The sequence below is a fragment of the Thecamonas trahens genome, assembly GCF_000142905.1.
Source record: "Thecamonas trahens ATCC 50062 unplaced genomic scaffold supercont1.18, whole genome shotgun sequence".
Taxonomy (NCBI): domain Eukaryota; order Apusomonadida; family Apusomonadidae; genus Thecamonas; species Thecamonas trahens.
Genome location: NW_013657662.1, coordinates 71,866 through 92,129, shown reverse-complemented (window position 1 = coordinate 92,129; position 20,264 = coordinate 71,866). Strand labels below are relative to the sequence as shown.

Genomic DNA, 20,264 nt, shown 5'->3' with positions numbered 1-20,264 from the left:
GTCGACCCCCCCCTGACAATGTGCCTACCTTCCCCCCCGCCTTTACACCTCTATGCTCTTGCTCTCTTTGTCCTTGGTGCTTGCACTGGGCTTGGTGTGGCATGGCTTTGGCTAGGGTGGTGGTGGTGAGCGTTTGACGGTCATCAAAGTGGGAACAATCACAGAGCGTTTATCGAGGTATTTCCCTCGCTCATACACACACACCAACTCACCTCCTCCTTCTACCGACACAGACACCATGCGTGGCAAGGTATGCTCTCTACACTAGCCGGCTTTGTTGCTCTTTACTACCCCCTGCTGCTCTTAGGCGTCGCCTCTGTCGTAGGGCATTCCCCCCGTTGCCGCATTCCTATTTTTTAGTCATTTGGTTTGTATGACTTTGTCCTGGTCTCATCCTCGTCGTCATACCAACAGCCGCTCCTTTCCTTCTCACCTCTGCGGGCCCTCCTGCACTCCATCTCTATGCCTGGGCACATTCCAACTACATTGGCATGGGCCTTTGCTTGGCTCGTCCCCCCGACCGAGTCTTGGTCTTGGACCCGGCTATGAGCGCAGTTGTGCGGCGGACGCAAGTACCCCCCCTTCTCCTCCCCCTCTCCCCCCCCCCTTCCTGACCATCCACTCACCCTCTTGTGCTCGTCTCTTTCTCGACAACAGTGGAAGAAGAAGCGCCAGCGCCGTCTCAAGCGCAAGCGCCGGAAGATGCGCAAGCGCGCGAAGTAAGCGCAAGGCCCCAAGCAGGCCTTGGACGTGGGCTCCGCCCGTATGCTCCGCCGCCTTTTGATTGTGCGTGCACCGTCGTGCTGCCTTGCATACCCCGTTCTCCCTCCCCGGCAATACACCCGCGCCCAGCACAATCCCCCGCGTGACAGCCTCCCCCTTCCCCCCCCCTCCCCACACACACACACATCAAGGCACCCACCGCCCCAATGCCACACTTGGCCACCACCCCGCCACTCCTGCCAACCCCACTCGCTCGCCACTGCACGCCCACGCCTCCCACACTCCCCGGCTGCCCAACCACAAACGCACCTCTCCTTCGCCCCGTCCCACCCCGACGCCACTCCCCCCACCTCCCCCCACTCTACCCATGGAGGTAGAAGGAGCGCATGTCGCGCGCATCAGCTCAACCCAAGCCACCATATGCTGGCAACTGCATCCATCTGCAAGCCAGTATGTCTTCGTCTCTTCCCCACATGGCTCCCTCCCCCCCCCCCCCCCCTCCCTCCTGCCTCCCCACGCCGTGCCGGGTCATGCTCCCCGCAGAACACCCGCTCCTCCTCCCCTCCCCCTCCCCTCCCACCCACCCACTAACCCCCACCCCCCCCCCCTCCCACACCACACCACCCACGCAGGTACAAGGTGGAATACACAGTGGTGGGGACGGAAATCTCGTTGGTGCAGAGGACGACGGAGAACAAGGTCGAGCTGACCACGCTCTCGCCGGGAACGCGATACCGGGTGTTCATCTTGGCTGCCAGTGGGGAGACCTGGCCTGTCTCGTCGACTCCGACTCGCTCCATCGAGTTTACCACTACAGCTGTCGCTGCTGGCTCGGCAGAGCTGCCAAGGGCCCTAGCGTGTACTAATGTTGACGTCTCAGAGCTGGAGCCGCCGCTGTGGCCGGTTGATGGCAAACATGGCGTGGCCGATGTGAGCCACGACTCGGCTCTCATCCGGTGGCAGCCTGGGTGTGGCGACGAGGCTGGGTTTGAGCTCCAGCTGGTCCCGCTGGGTAGGCCGGATCTGGCGTCGATTGCATCGCTGGCCGGCATCGGCGGCAGCATTGCGCCCGAGGCCGAGTCGTGGCCGCCAGAGGAGACACGGCTGACCTCCGGGTGCTCGTTGACGGTCTCAGGCTTGCGACCGGAGACCCAGTACTCTGTCTGCGTTTGCGCCGTCAATGAGATGGGCGAGCGCGGGCCGAGCTCTACCGAGCTGGAGTTTGCCACCAAGGCGATGCCGCTGGCGGAAAAGGTGGCCAAGCGGTCGGCGATGGAGCTTGCGCTCCGTAGCGACATGGTCGACGGCCCACAGGCGGCAGAGCGGGCGGCAGGCGGAGGTGATGGGCCGGTGCGGCCGGTCTCGGTCTCCAAGCAGCAGTATCTTCAGGCGCGGCGTCTTGCGTCGCCGCCAGTTTCTCCCAAGAGCTCGACGGCTCCGCCGCCGGCCTCTGTGGCGGTGGCAGAGAGCATGACCGGCTCAGTGGAGGGACTGACGCTGGTGGATACGGCCAAAACGTCGCTCTCGTTTACCTGGGCTCCGCTTGCTGGTGCGAGCCAGTACGCACTGCAGTGGTCGCTTGCCAACACTGACATCGAGGGCGAGGACGTGGTGAGCGAGACGCATCACACGCTGCGGCGCCTGGCGTCGGGCTGCGAGTTCCGGGTCCGTGTTGTGGGCATCGACCGTTCCGGGGTGCGGTCGTTGGCGTCGCGAGACCTTGTTGTTCGCACCTCGGGCGTGGTCTCGCGGGTAGAGGACCGCGTCCGTGGACGGACGCTCTCGGCCGGCGGCTCGTCAACGGCATCGCTGGCACCCGAGACCCGGCTCTCGCACGGCCTTTGCACGGCCGGCTCCAAGGGCAAGACGCGGTTCTTCCAGCTGTGGTCCGAGTGCAAGAGCTGCAAACGCAAGGTGTGCAACTCGTGCGCGGACGGATGCCACGCCGGCCATGACGTCGTGCACGGGACCACATTTCTGGCCTTCATCTGCGGCTGCGGCTCCGACTGCGATCTCCGAGCGCACCGCGACGAGTAACCAGCGATGGCTCTGCGCTTGTCACGAAACAACACACCTGCGCTTGCGCTTGCTCACCGACGCACGGATAGATGCGAGAATGGCCTGGTTCCGCTCGCACTCGTGATCAAACTCCAGTCTGTGCTTGACGCAGAAGCCGCGATGACAGAGCGGACAGACGACGGGATCGGACGACTTCTTCTTGCATCCGTCCTTGGCACAGGCGATGACCTTTGGGCGAAAGCCCTCATCAGGTGGACAGCCACGATCAATGTGGCCATCAATGACCTCATCAGCATCACCGGCACGATCTAAAGGAAAGACAGCTGAGCAGATGGGACACATGGCGGCAACTCGGTTCGGAACGTCATTGGTCTGCGGACACTCGTGCTGTCGCGGATGAGCATGCTTGACACAGAAGGCCTCGTCACACCCAGGGCAGACAAAGGGGAGAAAGTCCAGTTGCTTGCATGTCTTCAACGCACACTGGATGCCCAAGTCCGGGAACTCCATCCGCCCCGCCTGTCCTCCTGCGTCAAGTCTGCCTCAAACCGTACCCCACCGTACCGCCAACCCGAGCCACCACCCTCTCCGCCAATGTCGCCGCCATTGCCATAGCCGGGTCTCGACCAGCACACACCGCAACCACATGATCAGCCTGATGGACATCGATCATAGTCTGCTCCAATCTGCTACCCCCCCCCCCCCCTCCTCCCCCCTTTGCCGAGAGATCAAGCCATGCCAAGAACCCACCCCGGTAGTCAGCCTAGTCTTGAGAGGCATGGCTGGCGGGTGGCTGGCGGGTGGCTGGCGAGGGTGGCTGGCGGGTGGCTGGCGGGTGGCTGGCGGGTGATGGGCTGCCTGTTGCCCCGGAGCCACCCGAGGGAGAGACCTGGTCTGCAGGCTCTCCACACCGCACTGCCTGCCATGGCGGGCATGCTACGGTCGCAGGTGCATCTCCACCGTGCCTCCCATCATGCTACAGACCTACAGAACCTCATGTATGTGTAACTCTTTGGGCGGGGGGGGGGGGGGGGGAAGAGAGAGAGAGAGAGAGAGGGACCTGTGCTGGCGGGTGGGTGGGCGTGGGTGGGCGTGGGGGCGTGGGCGAGTGCGACGAGGACGAGGGAGTGGGCGGGACGGGGTGTGCTCCGCTGGCTGGGACAAGGCAAGGGACTCACGGTGGAGAGACGACGGGATGGCTGGCTGGTGTTTGATGGACGGATGGCCGTTTCGATGGCGATGGCGATGGCGATGGCGATGGCGATGGCGATGGCGACGGCGATGGCGATGGCGATGGCGATGGCGATGGCTATCATCGGACGGACGGCCGGCTTTGGACCGATGGACTGTCTCTTGGTACACCTCCGATCGCTCAACTGGGTCGGACCACACAGGGGCGAAGAAGACGAGCTATGGCGCGCCCTCAAGCTCGGCAACGCACATCGGGTCCAGCGCCTCCTCTCGTCGGAGCGGACCGTGGCCGTGCTCGGGTTACGCGGCGCTGTGGGCGAGACCATCCTCTGCTGGACTGTCCTCCACATGTACCCGCGCTGCTCGCCGGACCATCGCACCTTTGTCCTCAACCTCATCGCAGCCTACCCCGAGCTGGTGGCCGAGCCATACTCGGGCGATTTGTACAAGGGCGAGACGCTGCTGCACCTCGCTGCTGTTCACGGCGACCTCGAACTCGTTCGTATCCTTGTGGAGCAGTACAATGCTGACTTTGCCAGTGCACGCGCCACAGGCTCGTTCTTTGCCCGCCGCGGCCGCGTATACTTTGGCGAGACCGTACTCAACTTTGCCGTCTCCCGCGGCTTCTACGACGTGGTTGAGTACCTGCTGCAGGCCGGCGCCGACCCCAACGCCTCGGACACCCACGAGAACACCCCGCTCCACTTTGCGGTCATCCACAACCAGCCGCGCATCTACCATCTGCTCCTCTCGTACCACGCCGACCCCACGTATCTCAACCGTGATCTCTACTCGCCGCTCACGCTCTCCATCAAGTACCACCGCCCAGTTATGTTTGACGAGATCCTCTCGTCTACCACCCAGATCAACTGGCGCTGGGCAGGCATCTCCAACGTCACCTACCCGCTCATCGAGTGGGAGGACCCGCTCCCGCTCTCGCTCACGACCACATCCACCTCGTCCGCCGCCCTCGCCGCCATCACATGCTGCCCAACTTGAGCGGCGCCGCTAGCGATCCGGCGGCGTCGCCACTCCACGATTCCGTGCACTCCAAGCACGGCCGAAGCTCGGGTGGTGGCAAGAGCCACAATCACCGGCACCACCGCCACCGCCGCCACCAATATTCCAAGTCGCGCAGAGGCACGAACCCGCTCGACGCCACCTTGACAGGCGCGTCGTTCGTCGACACTGTTGGGCCCGCCACCAAGGCCGCGACTGCCGGCCTCAAGCTTCAGCCCAAGCGCTCGCTTCGTTTTCCGGATCCAGTCTCGCCGTCCGGCGCCGCTGATCATGTATTTCCACCATCAGTCAAGTTTACCGTCACCACCGACGAGCAGCAAGAGTCCGACTCTGAGTATGATACACTGGAAACCGACTCGGACGTCACCGACCCACACCTGTTCATCTCGAACTCGCGCACCCCGTCATCATCGCGCTCATCAGCCTCGTCGGCTACTCTGCCGGCCATCAATGGCGGTTCGATCTCGGACGAGCCGCGCCGTTCGCAGCCATCCAACCCTCCCACTCGCTCTCGCTCTCGCTCTCGCTCTCCCCCTCAGCTGTTCACACCTCGGCCGAGCCTTCGGCCCGGTCGTCTAACCGCTCGCGTGGGGCTGTTTCGTCGCCGTCTGAGCTCCCATCCCCTCGCGCCGACGGCGGTGGACATGCATACCCACCGCTTCTGCGCCTGCCCGAGGTTCCCGACCCGCTCCACCATCGCGCGCTCCTCTCCGACCGCTCCGGCAATGCCTCTATCGGTAGCGCCATTTCGGGTGCATCCTCGACAGCCGACTCTCCGCTGCGCCCGAGCGAGGTCTCGGCCGCGTCTTCCATCCCGCCGTCGACGGCGCTTGGTGGCTCGCTTCGCCGCTCATCCATTTCACAAGCCAAGCCACCGTCGGCCGCCACGCTGGCGCCGCCGGGCGGTACGCCATCGCCACCACGCGCTTCGCCTGCTGCCAGCGCTAGCAAGACACAGGCCAAGCCGGGCAAGAAGAAGCCATCGCCGTGGGCCAAGGTCCGGTCGTTTGTCAAGTCGCGGACCGCCAATCTGACCCAGGGCCTCGACGGCCGCCGCGGTCGCGGCCGAGTGACCAAGACCACGTACAAGCCGTCGCCGGCCTCGCTCGAGCTCCTTCGCCAGCGCCAGCCACGCGACCGCAAGGTCCTTCCACTTCTCATCCACTTTGGCCGCGACGATATGGTCTTTCATCCGGTCACCATGCAGATCCTACAGCTCAAGTGGTATCGGTTCGGGCGCATCCGCTTCTTCAAGTCGCTCTGCGCCGATCTCATGTTTCTCATTCTCTTCACCATCCAGGTCGGCCTCTTCCCGGGCAAGCTGAGTGGAGGCTACTTTGAGGCCTCGTCGTCAGCTGCCCGCTTCCGCATAGCTCTCGAGTTTATCAACCTCCTCATTTGTATCTGCTTCATCGCCCTCGAGGTACGAGAAGGACTGTCGTCGACGCAGCCGCTGCGCGACGTTCTCATCTCCTCACTGACCTCGACGCAGGTCCTCCACTCGCTCTTCCTCCTCCTCATCCCATCAGCGTTTGTGGCCCGACTCTCCGGCGCCGAAGTTGTTGAGCGCTGCATCCTCGCCGCCGCCATCATAGCGGGCTGGTGCTCGCTGCTCTACTACGCCCGCGGCTTGCAGAGTCTCGGGCCACTGGTCATCACCATCTGGAACGTGCTCGTCCGCGACCTTGTGCGGTTCTCGGCCATCTTTGTCATCTTTGCCGTCGCCTTTGCGCAGGCGCTCCACGTGTGTGTCAAGTTTCGCGACGTCGAGGGCTACGATTGGTGGCTCACTGCGCTCATTGAGGTTTTTGCCGCCGGCACCGGCGTCAACGACTTTGACTATAAGGACCTCGGGCCGACCGTTCGCGACGGCGGCTATGTCATGGCTGTCCTCGTCTTTATTGTCTTTGACGTTGTGGTCATTGTACTCATGCTCAACATGCTAATCGCCATGATGAACAACACATACCAGGACATTGCCGACAACGCGCAGCGCCAGTGGGCGCTCCAGTGGGCGTCGATTATCCTCGACGCCGAACGCAAGCTCGACATCCGCGAGCGGGTCCGGCTTCAGATCGGAACTGTCGACAAGTACGGCGTTCGCGGCTACACAGTCATGCTCCCGTTCTCGGCTGCCACGGTGGCACTCTGGGATGGCTTTGTTGCCCAGCTCCGCGACACCCTACTCCGCCGGCCGCTGCACGACATTGTCCCGCCAGACCCGCCCATTCCCGCCAACATGCCCAACCAAACCGGAAACAAGTTCTCGCTCTATGGCGCTTCGCACGACGAGCCGGCACTCGTACGCCAGGCCTCGGTCTCGTCTCACGATCTCACCGTCTCGCTCCGCGCGCCATCGGGAGCCTCGCTCGGCTTCTCGTCGGCCGAGCCACCGCTGGTCACGCCAGTCGTCCCGCCGCCGCCTCCGATGACGCCGCACCGCCCGACGGTCCGTGCCTCGGACGAGTACATGCGCAAGTACCGCGCCCGAGCGCTCTCGATCTCGCAGCTCCTCGAGCCGAGCTAGGATGCCGAGCGCCGCTGAGCAAACGAGGCTAGCTTTACTCACTTGCGCACAATCTGCACAATGTCTTCGTCCTCCAGAACGTGGCTCAGGCCGCACCGCTGCGGGTTGTGCTGCACAGACTTGCCCCACACCCACGCGTACTTGAACGACTTGACAAAGTCCTTGTGGATGCGGCGGCAAAAGTCCTCCACGCTCCGGCGCTCGCCGCGGAGCACCACCGGCTCGTTGTAGTCCGGAAGCTGGCCCTTGGGCTTGGTATAGACCCGAGTCACGCTCAGCTTCTCCCACACCCGCTCCAACAGCTCGTCCAGGCCCCACTCGTGGTCGGCGCAGACCGGGACGGCGTCGGGCATGTGTTCGGTGATGACGTCGAGCTCCTCGATGAACAGCCCGTCGACCTTGTTGAGCACGTACAGCGCCGGAATGTACACCCGGTTGCCCTCAATGACGTCGATGAGATCCTCGGCGTTGGCCGCAGAACGCACCGTGATCGACGCGTTGTTGATCTTGTACTCCTTGCAGATCGCGTGCGCCGTCTCCGCGTCGAGCGTCGCGTTCGAGTTCATGCATGTAAAGTTGAGTCCGCCGCGCTCGCGCTTGACAAACGAAATGTCCGGCGGCGTCTTGTTGAGCCGGATGCCAAAGCCCGAAAGCTCGTTCTCGATGATGTTCTTGATCTGTGACCCCCCTCCATGCCCCCATAACTTTGTGAGTCGTACCCTCCAACTCCCCTCGCCACCCTTCCAATCCCCCTCCCTCCTCCCCCCCTCTCCGGAAGAACTTACCGTCAGCGGCTTCATGGCGTCGAGGACAATGAGAATAAGGTCACAGGTCCGGCCAGTGGAGATGACCTGGCGCCCACGGCCCTTGCCATCCTTTGCGCCCTCGATGATACCCGGCAGATCAACGAGCTGAATGCGAGTGCCATGGACCACGACGGTACCAGGGACAGCAGTGAGGGTGGTAAACTCATAAGCACCGACAGCCGACTCTGTCTCTGTCAGCTTTGAGAGCAGAGTCGACTTTCCCACCGAGGGGAAGCCGATCATACCCACACGTGCATCTCCCGACTTGGTCACATCAAATCCATCACCAGCTCCCTTGGACGACGACTTTGGCAGCAACAGCTCCGACTTGAGCTTGGCCAGCTTGGCCTTGAGCAGTCCCAGATGCTTGGCCGTTGCCTTGTTCTTCTGCGTCCTCGCCATCTGTATACCATACCCCCCCACACACAAACAACCCCCTCCCACAAAACCATGAGTCCCTCCCTCCCTTGCCCATGCCCTTCATGTCCGACACGAACACGACACGGCTTCCATCTCCCTCCCTCCCTCCCCCCCCCCTCCCTCCCCCCTCCCCCTACCACCCCCACCCCCACCCTCCCCCCTTCACCCCCTTGCACATACCTCATTCTCAATCTCCGCAATCTTGTCCAAGATGGTCGACATGGTTGCTCGTCTCTCCCCCCCCTACGAGTGTGGTGGGAGACGGTGGCGTCGCTGCCGGACGGCGCCCCCTTTGGTCGCTCCTGGTTTTGCTCGCCATAACAGAGTTCGGTCGCCCGTTCGATGGTTCGGCATGCTGGTTGGTGGGCGACTGGCTCGGCGCGGGGTAGTGAAAGGAGATGGGCGGAGGGTAGGGGGGGGGGGGGGGGGGGGTAGGTGTGGATGAAGTTGCCGTCTACACATATGGGTTTGTGTGGGAGGTGGTGATCGTGGAGGAGCGGTGTTCATTGGGAACAGGTTGATCTTGGGTGTCCGACACGACGCATCACAGACCGGACGCTGGCTAGGTACAGATGCTTGTGTGTGCGTGGGGGGGGGGGGGGGGGGGGCATGACGCCAAGATGATCGTTCCCAGCGTCTACACCGGGCACAACCGCCTGTGGCCAAGAGGAAAGACCATCACGGTGGCGGATACGTCATCGTGCCAAGGATCGCAGGCCGCCTCGCCCCGGTTGCCGACGGCACATTCGATGGTAGCAAATGAAGGCTGGCGTAGCCGAGAATGGCAAAACCAATGGCCTCCTTGGCAGACGCAAAGTCGGCACAGCCCGTGTGCTGCGAGACGTCATCGACGTGGACCGCGGCCCAGCCGATCGAGCCGAGCTCGGCCGCAGCCTCGCTTGCAATCATGGACATCAGGCTAGCGTTGTGGACGCCACCGCCCGAGCAGATGAGCCGGAGGACAGGGCCACCGGCGGCAAAGCCCGGAACGTCACGACTCGCTGCCGCCACGCTCTGTACCAGCGATCGCGCCGAGAGTAGCGTCGCTGTCGCCACCAGATCGGCCACCACATTTGCAGACTCGGCGTCACAGCCCGTCGCTCGTTCAAACGCAGGCTTGAGCACCTCGTTGAGAAAGGCTGCTCCAAATAGCTCACGGCCGGTCGCCTTGGGCGGAGCCGCCGCAAAGAACGGCTCGGCAGCGAGCACGGCGTCCACGGCCTCGCTCGACGGCGTCCCACAAGCCGCAATCGCCCCGCCTTCGTCGCATACCCCGAGTTCGGCGGCGCGGACGAGCTCGTCCACCAGCATGTTTGCCGGCCCGGTGTCGTAGGCCAGTAGCAGATCAGCGGACCGCGGTGACACCAGACTGACGTTGGCAATGCCACCCAAGTTGACCAGGACTCGCGCCTCCAGCCCCTCGACGTCACGAAAGAGTACTGCGTCCACAAACGGAATCAACGGCGCGCCGGCGCCGCCGACCGCCATGTCGGCTTGCCGAAAGTCGGCTATGACCGGGAGGCCCGTCGCCACCGCGATTCGTGCCGGCTCGCCAATCTGTAGCGTGGAAACAGCATCGGCAAGCTCGTCCACTTGGTCCACCCGCTCTGGGTAGTGGAAGATGGTCTGGCCGTGCGAGGCGACGAGCGCCACTCGGCTGCCCGTGTCCTCGTTGACAGCAGCGAGAAGCTCGACCGCAGCTCGGGCAAAGGCCTCACCCACGGCCGCATTCGCGCGGCACACCGCACCAACCACCTCGAGCGCACGTTGTGCGCCACCTTCTACCAGCCCGCGCAGCGCTTGCAGCGTCTCAGCAGCATACGGTGTCTCCGAGTACGCCACCAGTCGGACGTGGCTCGCGCCCAGCGGCGAAAGCGGCGCAGGTGGCCGGGCCAATGGCAGCCACTTGCTGCCGCGGACATCATCCACCTCGTCATCCACGGCTCTACCCTCCAGCTTGGCAAACTCCACAATTGCGCAGTCGATTCCATCCATCGACGTCCCAGACATCATGCCCATGACAAACATCCTGTTGCCGTCATCGTTTGTGGCCATGATGTATCCCTCTCGTGTTGCTGCAAGCACGCGAGAGAGGTGGACAAATTGCCGACAATACTGCCGTGGCGGAGCCGCTTTACAACATGCCTACCGACCTGCCTATGCTTGCTGCTGGAGCAACCGCTCCAGGATCTCCACTGCGCTCTCGACCACTCTCCCGCCGCTGATGATGCGGAGCGCATGGCGAAAGTCCTCGGCGCTAAAGTCGAGCGACGCGTCCGAGACTGTCGACAGGAACTTCTTGATCGAGAGCTTGAGGAGCTCAAAGTACGACCGTGCTCGCTCGTAGTGAACTTCGTCCACAGCCACCAGCGAGGAGAGTGTCTGCTGCAGTGCCACCACGTTGCGCTCGAGCTTGCCGATGCCGGCTGTCGAGACCTGCGTCACAAACGCCATCGAGCCGACCAGAATGCGACCCTGGACGGCCTCTACTCCGCCAAACACGTAGCTCACCTTGCTCACCGACATGTACGCCGCCAGCTCGGTCGCCATCGCCGTCAGCTCCTTGTTCAGCTCTACCACAAACGCGTCAGGCTGCGTGGCCAGCGACGCCTCCTCGTACCGCACCTCACGGATCGACTGCAGGTGGTGGTAGCACCGGACACGGACCTCTAGCCGAAGCGCAAACACAACCTTTTCCGAGAGCGCCCGCAGCTTGTCAGAGAGCGCCGCAAGGTTAGTTGCCAACGCCTGCGAACGCACAAGATGTGCTGCTCCCGCCAGTGCAACCGCCAGCCCAGCCCGCGAACAGCACCGCGCCTCCCGGTCGCGCGACACCACTCCCGACCGTCCCGCGCCGCCACCTGCGGCGTTCGGCATCTCTCTGCAAAGCCATGCCCGCAGCGGCCGTGTCACTCCCGCCAGCCGCGACGCTCCGCGCCGCCGCACGCTGCGCTCCTCGACCTCACTTGCGCGCGCATGCATAGAGCAGAGCATGACCGAGTGCGGCGGGTCGTACGCCGTCTCCACAGCTGCAGAGCCGGCCCCGTATCCGAGCGCATCGATTCGTCCCGCCAGCCATTCGGTCGAGTCACAGAGCGCCGCGAGGAGTGGGATGACGCCTTCGCCGCCTAGCAGAGCTGCCTTACCCGGCGGACTTTCAAGCAGGCGGTCCATCAGCGCGAGCTCTTCCTGCACAAACGCGCGCGAACTCTTGGCCCGCTCGCCAGCGCGCGCCTGTCCTGCATCGCTCGCCGCGCCTCGTGGCCGCTGCGGGTCGGCCACTAGCCACCCGGCATCGGCCAGCCGCAGCCCTGCGTCGACCCACACCGTCCGGCCCAACCGATCGTCCCACGCCCCAGACGCACCGTGCACCGCCACACTCTGCGCTTGCACGCGCCGCCACCCCGGATCGGCCGTCAAGTGCGCCACGAGCTCACGCATACACAGAAGCTCTTCCACCGCCGTCTCCGACACTGTCTCGGCAAACCGGATCTGACAACGCTCCCAGTACTGCAGCACGATGCTCTCCATGATCTGTGCCACTCGTCCAGCATGATGCGGCAGCGCCATCGCAATCTGATTGAGCTCCAGCAGCAGCGCATGCACCCCGAGGCTCGACACAAGTAGCGGCCGCCGCGGCGATGACCGATCGTACCGCGGCCGTGGCTCGCGTCCCCGCGGCGTGAACGCGTCTGGTCCGTCCATCACCGCACATGCCCGCGCCTCGTAGTCAGCTGCCACACGCTCGAGCATCTCGTTCTCAACAAAGTGGTAGAGAAACTGAAACATGTGACTCTGTGCCGCCCGGCTGCCCGGCATGGCAAGACCGCTCAGCAATTTGCCTCCGCTGCTCGCCGCACCACTCGCCTCGCCGCCAGCGCTTGTGGACTGACCTGCCCGCCACATCGTGTGGAGCTTGACACATCCGTCCAGCATTCCCGCCGCGGTGAGCTGCTCCACGTCGTCGTCCGCCCGCACCACTGCTGCCTGCATCGCCTCTGGCACTGAGCTCAGTTCGAGCACATAGACGTGCGAGCTCTCGCTGCGGGGCGCAGGAGCGGCGCCGTTGCCAAGCTCCGAGAGCCCCGACTCGGTGCAACAAGCTTCCAGCAGCTCCATCACCGGAACGTACATCCCGACCACGTTGTACGCCGATGGTGCTACAAGGAGCTCTGGCCCGGCCCTGGCCTCGCTGCTGCCAGTTCCGTCGTCGTACAGGGTGCTTTCAAACTTGAACAGTTCCTTGTCGGCCGCCAGCAAACCCGGCGCCAGCGACTGGCGACGGCGGCGGAGCCATCCCGAGCCGCGGGCCGCGACAGTCGCGGCCCGTTCCGCGCTGCGGACCGCCTTGCCACCGCCATCATCACCGTCGTCACTGTCACCCGACACTTGTGCGTCGAGCAGCTTGATGGCCGACTTGGGCAGCCCGAGGTAGTCACAGAGCAGGAGCTCGAGCTCGAGCTGCATCGCCGCCCACACGTCGCTGAGCGTAAAAAGAGCCGAGTAGCCCGGAATGGCCGAGGTGAGCACGTCGAGCTTGACCACAGTAGTCTCGGCATCGACCGTGGCAACTGCAACCGGCCGGACTAGCGAAGCCTCGCCCTCGGCCCGGACCAGCCAGCCGCGGACCAGCGCCTCCTCGAGCGCGTGGAGAAGAAAGTCGAACCTCGCCAGCAGCGTCCGGAACCGTCGGGCTATCATGCCAATAAGCACCTGCAGCGGGATTCGAGTCGCAAACACTCCGCCGGCCTCCAGCACTGTTCCCGGAGCGTCACTGCTCGACTCGCACCTGCTTCCGCCACACACCTTGGCCACTTCGACCACGCCTGCACCCACAATCCGCTTGAGCTCGCCATGCAGCGTCGAGCCGAGGAGCTTGAGCGCGCTCGACAGCGACTCGAGCTCGGCAAGTGCGCCCACAAGATCGGCCATGCGCTCGGCAGGCTCGGCATCGTCACTGCCAGCTGCCATGGGGACCGAGTGCAGGTAGAGCACGTCGATGAGCTCACCTGTAAGCAGCGTGTAGTACTCGGTCCGCTTGTCAAAGAGCGTGCGCATGACCTCGTTGAGCGCCCCGACGTTCTGCAAGTCCTCAGAGCACATGTCGGCGATGGCCGCGTTGAGCGTCCGCACCGCAGCGCGGTACTCACCCGCGGCAATGTGCGCGTCAAGCGTGGCCGGCACTGCCACCATGGCCTGGACGAGCTTAAGAATGCGGAGCTCCTCCTTGTGCTGCAGCGTCGATGCATAGAGTCGCTTGACATTGCGCGTGCGGAGGGCGAGGAGCGACTTCATCGACTGCAGCGAGTCCTTGAGCGCCACCACCGAGTCCTGCGCCGTCGCCACCGACGACGCAACCTTGCCAAAGTTGGCAATCGAGGTGTTGAGCGGCTCGTCGTATCGCTTGACCACAATGCTCATGATCTTGTCAAACATGGCATCCCACGACTCGAGCTTGGCATACCGCTCGGCGTCTTGGTTCTTGATGATGTCGATGACAATTGGGAGCGCGTTAAAGTCGTCGACCCGAAACTCGGGCGAGACGGTGGCAAGGACTTGCGCAAACATGGCCAGCTCGCCCTTCAGCTCGGAGACCGAGTCCAGCTGCTGCATAAGTGCCTGCTCCGACGCATTCTCGTTGACATCAGCCGTCTTCACAAATGCAAACAGCTCGTTGTCGCCACCACGACTGCCACTGCGCCCTGTTCCACCTCGATGGCGACGATGGCGCTTTCGCCGCCCACGCCGCCCGCCCTTGCCACCTGTACCGTTGCTGGCACTGCTGCCGTTGACAGAAGACGACGAGTCTCTCTTGAGCGTGCTCGTCGTGCCATCATCAGTGACGACGGACGTGGGCGCGAGCTCAGGCGTGGGTCTCGGGTCAAGATCAACCGCGGGCGGCGGCGTGATACGGGCGGTAGGCTCAGGGGCCGGCGGCGGATCGTCCGACACCTCTCCACCCTCAAGCGCAATGGCCTCTTCGATGAGCGCCAGCGCAGCCTCGGCCTCGTCTCTCCGGCGGGCGCTTGCTGCCGAGGCGCGGGCCAGCGAAAGCGGAGTGGCCTCGTCCTCATCGCGGATGTTGGGCGCAGCGCCGGCGTCGAGGAGCAGCTCCACGAGATCAGCATGCAGCAGACGCGCAGCATAGTGCAACGCCGTCGCACCGTACTCATCACGAGCATCCAGCACCGAGTCCGCACCGCGCGTGCCCAACAAGGTCATGGCAGCACGCACATCGCCCGACTGAGCCGCCACATGCAGAGCGGTCTCGAGAGTGACCGGATTGCGAACAGTGACATCAGCGCGATACGTCTCGAGCAACAGCGATATAACCGATTCGGACCCCGCCCGTACAGCAGCATGTAGCGGAGTGTTGGCTAGCGGATCCAGCAGTGTGTTGACATTGAGGCCATGGTCGTCGATGGCCTCCTCCACCCCCTCCTCATCGCCAGCTTCAATGGCCTCAAACAGCTCGTCTGCCCCACTCATACCGGCCACTTCCCCAGCAATACCTCAAACTACGAGTCGCGTGTGTGTGTGCGTGTGTGTGTGTGTGTGTGTACGTGTGTAGGGGTGGGGAGGAGAGAGGCCGTGGGCCTGAAGCTCGGTGCTGCGGTGGGGTGGGTGTGGTGAGGGGTGCGGACCGAGCGTGTGTCCGGTTGGACGGCCGGGGGACGACGAGGCGGGCCGGGCAGGGTGCGACTTGGGACGGGTGGCTTGACGGTCGGGCGTGCGTGAGGGATGGGCCATGTTTTATGCGATGGATCACCGCCGCCGCCGACGACGGCGCTTGGACCGGGCCTTGGCGCGCTGGACAAGCGACTTGATGTCGTTACCGTCATTCGCTGGCTCAGTCTTGGTGGCCGTGGTGCCGCCGGCGCGGGCCTCGGCGGCCTCGGCCTCGCGAACAGCCTCGCTATGCTTGCGGCGCTCCTCGAGGATGGTGTCCATTCCACGCGTCCGCATAAACCGGGGATCGTTGGGATCGATGGCAAAGGCGGCCGAGGTGAGGAGCGGGGCAAAGCGCGAGTCGTTGACATCGACATCAAACTGGCTCGACGCCTTGCTCGCGCTCTCCGCCTGCTTCTTGCCGCGCTTCCGCCGCTTGCGCTTCGGCGCAGTCTCCTCCTTGTATGCCTTGACCACGTTGCGGAAGTCAAAGTTGCCCGTCCCGTCGTCCTCCGAGTCAGATCCGGAGCCTGACATGAGGAGCTCGAGCTGGGCCCGGGCCTTGGCATCAAGTTCGTCGCCGGGCTTGCTCCCGCGCTTGCGCTTCTTGCCGCCCGCCATCTTAGCCTCGAGCTCAGCCTCTAGCTGTTCCTGCTTGAGCTCGAGCTTCCTCTGCCGGCGGTACTCCCGGCGGCGCTCCTTTTCCTGGCCAGGTATCGCTGGCCGAGGGTGAGCCCGTCGTCGACCTTGCCGGTCCCCTCGTCGTCCCCGTCGGCCTGCTTGGCGGCGAGCTTGGCGCGGACAAGCTGAGAGACCTCGGAGCGGACGCCGGTCTGGAACGTGATGACGTCGCCATCGTCATTGGCGGGGGCAATCGAGCTCGACGACGACACGTCCGAGTCCGACGCCGAGTCGTCCTCGCCCGAACTGCTGGCGTCCGACGACGACGCGCTGCTCTTCTGCTCGCCCGAGCCAAACAGCAGCGAACGGTACTTGTTGCGCTTGGACTTGCGCTTGATCTTCTTGCGCTCCTCGGCGTCGAGCTTATCGGCTGCCTTGGCGGCAGTGGCAAGGGCCTCTGCCTCGTCGTCATCGGTCGACGAGTCTGAGACCGACGCGAGGTACGCCTTGAAGTCCATGTCACGGAGCTCGTCCTTGGTAAACTTGCGCTGGGTGACCTTGACCCGATCGTGCGGCGTGGTGTCCCACGTCAGTTCGACGTTAGTGTGCTGCTTGGCCCGGGTGAAAAGTCCGGCGGCGTGTAGTTGGACGGCACCGTCGTCGCTGTCTCGCGCGGCGGAAAGTCGTTGAACTCGACCTCGTCCGGCACATAGCGGAGATCCATAAAGTTGGACGACTGCAGAAGCTCCATCCCGTCCACCTGCTCGTAGATCGCATGTGCAGTCTCCACGCTGTCGGCCACGGCCACGGCGTAGTAGTACCGCATCTTGCGGAGCTGGTACGCCCGGAGCTTGGCCTTGTCGACCTCATCCTTGGCTGCGTCGTTGACCTGGTTGAGCGACTCGGCGTCGACCTTGTACAGCTTCTCCTCGCCCTCCTCGGCGGGATCCTCAAGCTGCGGTCCGTGCTTGTCCTCGATTGCCATCTGCTCCGCACCAAACTGCGAAGGGTAGATGGTGACCGAGATGACTGAGCCGGCCGGCGGGCAGAACGACTGCAGGATCGCCAGCAGATCGACAGCCTTGATGTACTCCCAGTCCAAGTTCATGATCGCCAGCCGCCGATGCGCATCTCCCACCGGCACCTTTTCCTTCGACACTGTGTCCTGCACCACATAGCCCTCCTCCACACTCGAGTCCTCCTCCTCAAACTTGGCCGCATCCTCATCCTCAGACTCGGACTCGGAGTACTCGGAGATGATCCCGATACCACGCGAAGGATCATACATCGGCTTGTTGCTGCTGGATCCAGACTCGGAACCGCCCGAGACCGATTCAGTCTCAGAGCCAGATCCGGCCTCGACATCACTACCAGCAGCCTCGCCAGAGCCAGAGCCCGAGCCCGAGCCGACTCGGGAGCCCGAGCCCGAGCCCGAGCCCGAGCCCGAGAGCTCGTAGAACTTTGACAGTTCCTCGGCCTGCGAGACCTTGTTCTTGCGCCCGTACTTGTCAACGGATGCTATTCTCCATGCATGTAATATGTGAGTGTGTCATCCATGGCCATGGTCATAGCCGCCCGACCCGTCTCGGTCCCCCTCTCCCGAGAGGATGGTCGACTTTGGCCCATCCATCCAAAGTGGGGGGGAGGGGGGGGAGGAGAACAGCTGGAGCTGAGGGTGGCGGACAGTGGTGACAGCCAGAGTTGGTGAGGAGGGAGAAGGGAGGAGGGGGTATGTAGATGGTGATTATGGGAGCTATACGTACCCTGTGTCTGGAAGCGTGGGTCGTCAAACATGGCCTTGAACCGGTGGTCGATCTTGACCTTGCGCTCCTTCTTGGGCCGACTCATGAAGCGAGGATCATGATGCATGCGGGCAAAGCGATCGTCATCAGCAAAGACAGGCGCATCATCGCCATGCTTCGGCTTGCCCTTGCTCTTCTTCTTGCCGCCGTCTCCCTTGCCCATGTTTGACAGCTGATGTGCCGACAAGAGACGAGTGGCCAGCCGCTTGAGTCCTGTCTGGCGAGCCGCTGCTCGGCTCCACCATCGGTTGATTTGGGACGTATGCGTCGATGGCTGCAGTTTAGAGGTCCACGGCGATCATCAGGGGCTCACAGTCGGGAGAGAACCTCGATGATCTCTTCGCCGTAGAGGGCGGCCTTCTTGTTGGGGATTGAGGCCATGGCTTGGAGCTCGTCCATGGTGGATGGCTGGCGGCGGGCGAGGTCAAGGAGGGCGGCCTTGGAAAAGACATGCGCCGGCTTGATGCCGCGACGGGTGGCGATGGCTTGGCGGGCGGAGTCTAGGACACGAAGGGCGTGGGGAATCGATGCTGGGCCACGGACGCCACTGGAGCCGAGGTCGTCGGGGGTGATGAGGGCTGGGCTGGCGCGGCGGCGTGGGCGAGCGCGGCGGCTTCCTGAAGTCGTGCGGCGGCCAGCGCGCGGCTTGGGCGGCGGCTCGGCACGGGGGGTAGGGGCGAGCTGTGGCGAGCAGACGTCGCAGCAGGGCGAGGCCTGGACGCGCGGCGGATCAAACTCGCCAAAGTGGTTCAGGACATGGGCGCGACGGCACGAGGTGGCGAGGCAGAACTGCTTGATGTCGTCGAGCTGGTCCTTGATCTGGAACTCACGGTTGCGGTGGAGGATCGGCGGGGCGTCGGGCGATTCGTCAACAGCCGGGTGCTCTACGACGGTCGAGGACTGAACCTTTTCAGCGCGGACCAGGTCCTGCGGCTTGTAGAAGAGCACACAGGTGGCGGACTTGCCGTCGCGACCCGCACGGCCCGACTGTTGGTAGTAGCCCTCGAGCGACATCGGGAGCGAGTGATGGATGACAAAGCGGACGTCGAGCTTGTCGATGCCCAGACCAAACGCGACTGTGGTGCAGAGGACCGGTGTCTCGCCGGATGACCAGGCCTCTTGGGCCTTGGCGCGGTCGGCAAGCGACATGCCGCCATGGTAGTGCGCGGCGGCGATGCCCGACTCGGCCAGCCGCTCAGTCACCCGCTCGGCGTCGCGGGTGGTGAGACAGTAGACAATGCCCGACTCGGCGGCAAACGAGGTGGCAATGAGCGCCGCAATGTCGTCCTCCACATCCGACTCTTTCGGCCGGACCACGTAGGTCAGGTTCGGCCGGTCAAACGACTCAGCAACGAGATGGAACTTGCTGGCGTCGCCGAGGAGCATGGAACCAACGTCGCGCCGGACCCGCGGCGGCGCGGTGCCGGACGCCGCCAGGACCGGGATTTCGGGTGCAATGTCGTGGAGGACACCGAGCTCAGCATAGTGCGGCCGAAAGTCGTGCCCCCACTCGGACATGCAGTGGGCCTCATCGATGGCAAAGAGCGAGAGGAGGCCGCTGGCGGATAGGTCGGCGACGAGGCTTTGGAACGAGTCCAGGGCCACGCGCTCCGGCGTAACAAACAGCATCTTGCACGGCAGCTGATAGGGCTGACTGGCCATGGCCAGCGAGCCCTCGATCCACGCTCGTGTATCGCGCGAGGTTGCCGAGGTGATAAAGGTCGAAGGAATGCCGAACGAGTTGGTCCGCGTTGCCTGCTCCGAGATGAGGGCCAGCAGCGGTGAGACGACAAGAGTCAAGCCCGGCATCAGCGCCGCGGCCATCTGGTAAATGAGGCTCTTACCGCCGCCGGTCGGTAGCGAAGCAAACGTGTGCTTGCCCTCCATCAGCGCAGCGATGGCCTCGACCTGGGTCGCCCTCAAGCCGCCGGCATGCCCAAACACCGATCGCGCCACCGCATGCAGCACCTCGACCGGCACCGGATCGCGGCTCCCCTCCGCCGCATCTGCCGCACGAGCCACTGCTTTGGCCACAGCACTCAACTCGTGCCCGGCAAGCCCGCCTCGCTCCGCCAAGTCCACCACCGAGTAGCCGTCCATGATCGGCCGCGGCGCATCCAGACCTTTAGAAGCCTCCATCCTGGCCAGCTTGCGCTGAAGCAGACCTTCACGACTAGAAATCCCTTGCCCGACCCCCAGGCCTCCATGTTGACCACCAGTAGCACCTTCCTCACCTCGTCGATCAGCGTCCTCTGCCCGAGACAGCAGCTTGCCCTTGACCAGCGCGTCCACCGCCGCCGCCGCCGCCGACCCAGCCCTCGCACCTCCACCAGCATTTAGCCACATCATCCGGACCATCCTACTTCCCACACACAGCATGTGAGTCAATGTGGGGTGTAGATGGAGAGCGGTAGGTGAGTGCGTGGGGTGGGGGGGAGGGGGGAGGGGGGGGAGGGGGGAGGGGGG

General features: G+C 63.9%; 8 protein-coding genes across 8 annotated transcripts; 2 read left to right on the top strand and 6 right to left on the bottom strand.

Annotated features, from left to right (window-relative positions):
* Window positions 1-1,031: 1,031 nt before the first annotated feature.
* Window positions 1,032-3,069, top strand: AMSG_04364 (uncharacterized protein). Its single transcript, XM_013903251.1, has 2 exons — window positions 1,032-1,173; window positions 1,356-3,069. The coding sequence occupies exons 1-2, from the start codon at window positions 1,091-1,093 to the stop codon at window positions 2,758-2,760; spliced, it is 1,488 nt and encodes a 495-aa protein (XP_013758705.1). The 5' UTR covers window positions 1,032-1,090; the 3' UTR covers window positions 2,761-3,069.
* AMSG_11807 (uncharacterized protein) lies at window positions 2,236-3,272 on the bottom strand. Its single transcript, XM_013903450.1, has one exon. It carries the CDS (start codon window positions 3,250-3,252, stop codon window positions 2,782-2,784), a length of 471 nt encoding a protein of 156 aa, XP_013758904.1. The 5' UTR covers window positions 3,253-3,272; the 3' UTR covers window positions 2,236-2,781.
* A 775-nt stretch (window positions 3,273-4,047) lies between these two features.
* AMSG_04363 (uncharacterized protein) lies at window positions 4,048-7,627 on the top strand (the record flags this gene model as incomplete). Its single annotated transcript, XM_013903250.1, has 3 exons — window positions 4,048-4,892; window positions 5,072-5,433; window positions 5,493-7,627. The coding sequence occupies 3 exons, from the start codon at window positions 4,048-4,050 to the stop codon at window positions 7,478-7,480; spliced, it is 3,195 nt and encodes a 1,064-aa protein (XP_013758704.1). The 3' UTR covers window positions 7,481-7,627.
* On the bottom strand, window positions 7,519-8,950 carry AMSG_04362 (GTP-binding protein 128up; the record flags this gene model as incomplete). The annotated part of the gene is made up of 3 exons (XM_013903249.1): window positions 8,887-8,950; window positions 8,266-8,688; window positions 7,519-8,157 (listed from the first exon to the last, which is right to left on the bottom strand). Exons 1-3 carry the CDS (start codon window positions 8,926-8,928, stop codon window positions 7,519-7,521), a joined length of 1,104 nt encoding a protein of 367 aa, XP_013758703.1. The 5' UTR covers window positions 8,929-8,950.
* A 434-nt stretch (window positions 8,951-9,384) lies between these two features.
* On the bottom strand, window positions 9,385-10,761 carry AMSG_04361 (anhydro-N-acetylmuramic acid kinase; the record flags this gene model as incomplete). Its single annotated transcript, XM_013903248.1, has 1 exon — window positions 9,385-10,761. One exon carries the CDS (start codon window positions 10,759-10,761, stop codon window positions 9,385-9,387), a length of 1,377 nt encoding a protein of 458 aa, XP_013758702.1.
* Window positions 10,762-10,822: 61 nt separating this feature from the next.
* On the bottom strand, window positions 10,823-15,195 carry AMSG_04360 (MHC_I family protein; the record flags this gene model as incomplete). Its single annotated transcript, XM_013903247.1, has 2 exons — window positions 10,823-14,395; window positions 14,558-15,195. 2 exons carry the CDS (start codon window positions 15,193-15,195, stop codon window positions 10,864-10,866), a joined length of 4,170 nt encoding a protein of 1,389 aa, XP_013758701.1. The 3' UTR covers window positions 10,823-10,863.
* A 276-nt stretch (window positions 15,196-15,471) lies between these two features.
* Window positions 15,472-17,982, bottom strand: AMSG_04359 (uncharacterized protein; the record flags this gene model as incomplete). Its single annotated transcript, XM_013903246.1, has 4 exons — window positions 17,760-17,982; window positions 16,652-17,514; window positions 16,122-16,604; window positions 15,472-16,080 (listed from the first exon to the last, which is right to left on the bottom strand). The coding sequence occupies exons 1-4, from the start codon at window positions 17,959-17,961 to the stop codon at window positions 15,472-15,474; spliced, it is 2,157 nt and encodes a 718-aa protein (XP_013758700.1). The 5' UTR covers window positions 17,962-17,982.
* A 125-nt stretch (window positions 17,983-18,107) lies between these two features.
* AMSG_04358 (ATP-dependent DNA helicase) lies at window positions 18,108-19,937 on the bottom strand (the record flags this gene model as incomplete). Its single annotated transcript, XM_013903245.1, has 1 exon — window positions 18,108-19,937. One exon carries the CDS (start codon window positions 19,935-19,937, stop codon window positions 18,108-18,110), a length of 1,830 nt encoding a protein of 609 aa, XP_013758699.1.
* Between the last annotated feature and the right edge of the window lie 327 nt (window positions 19,938-20,264).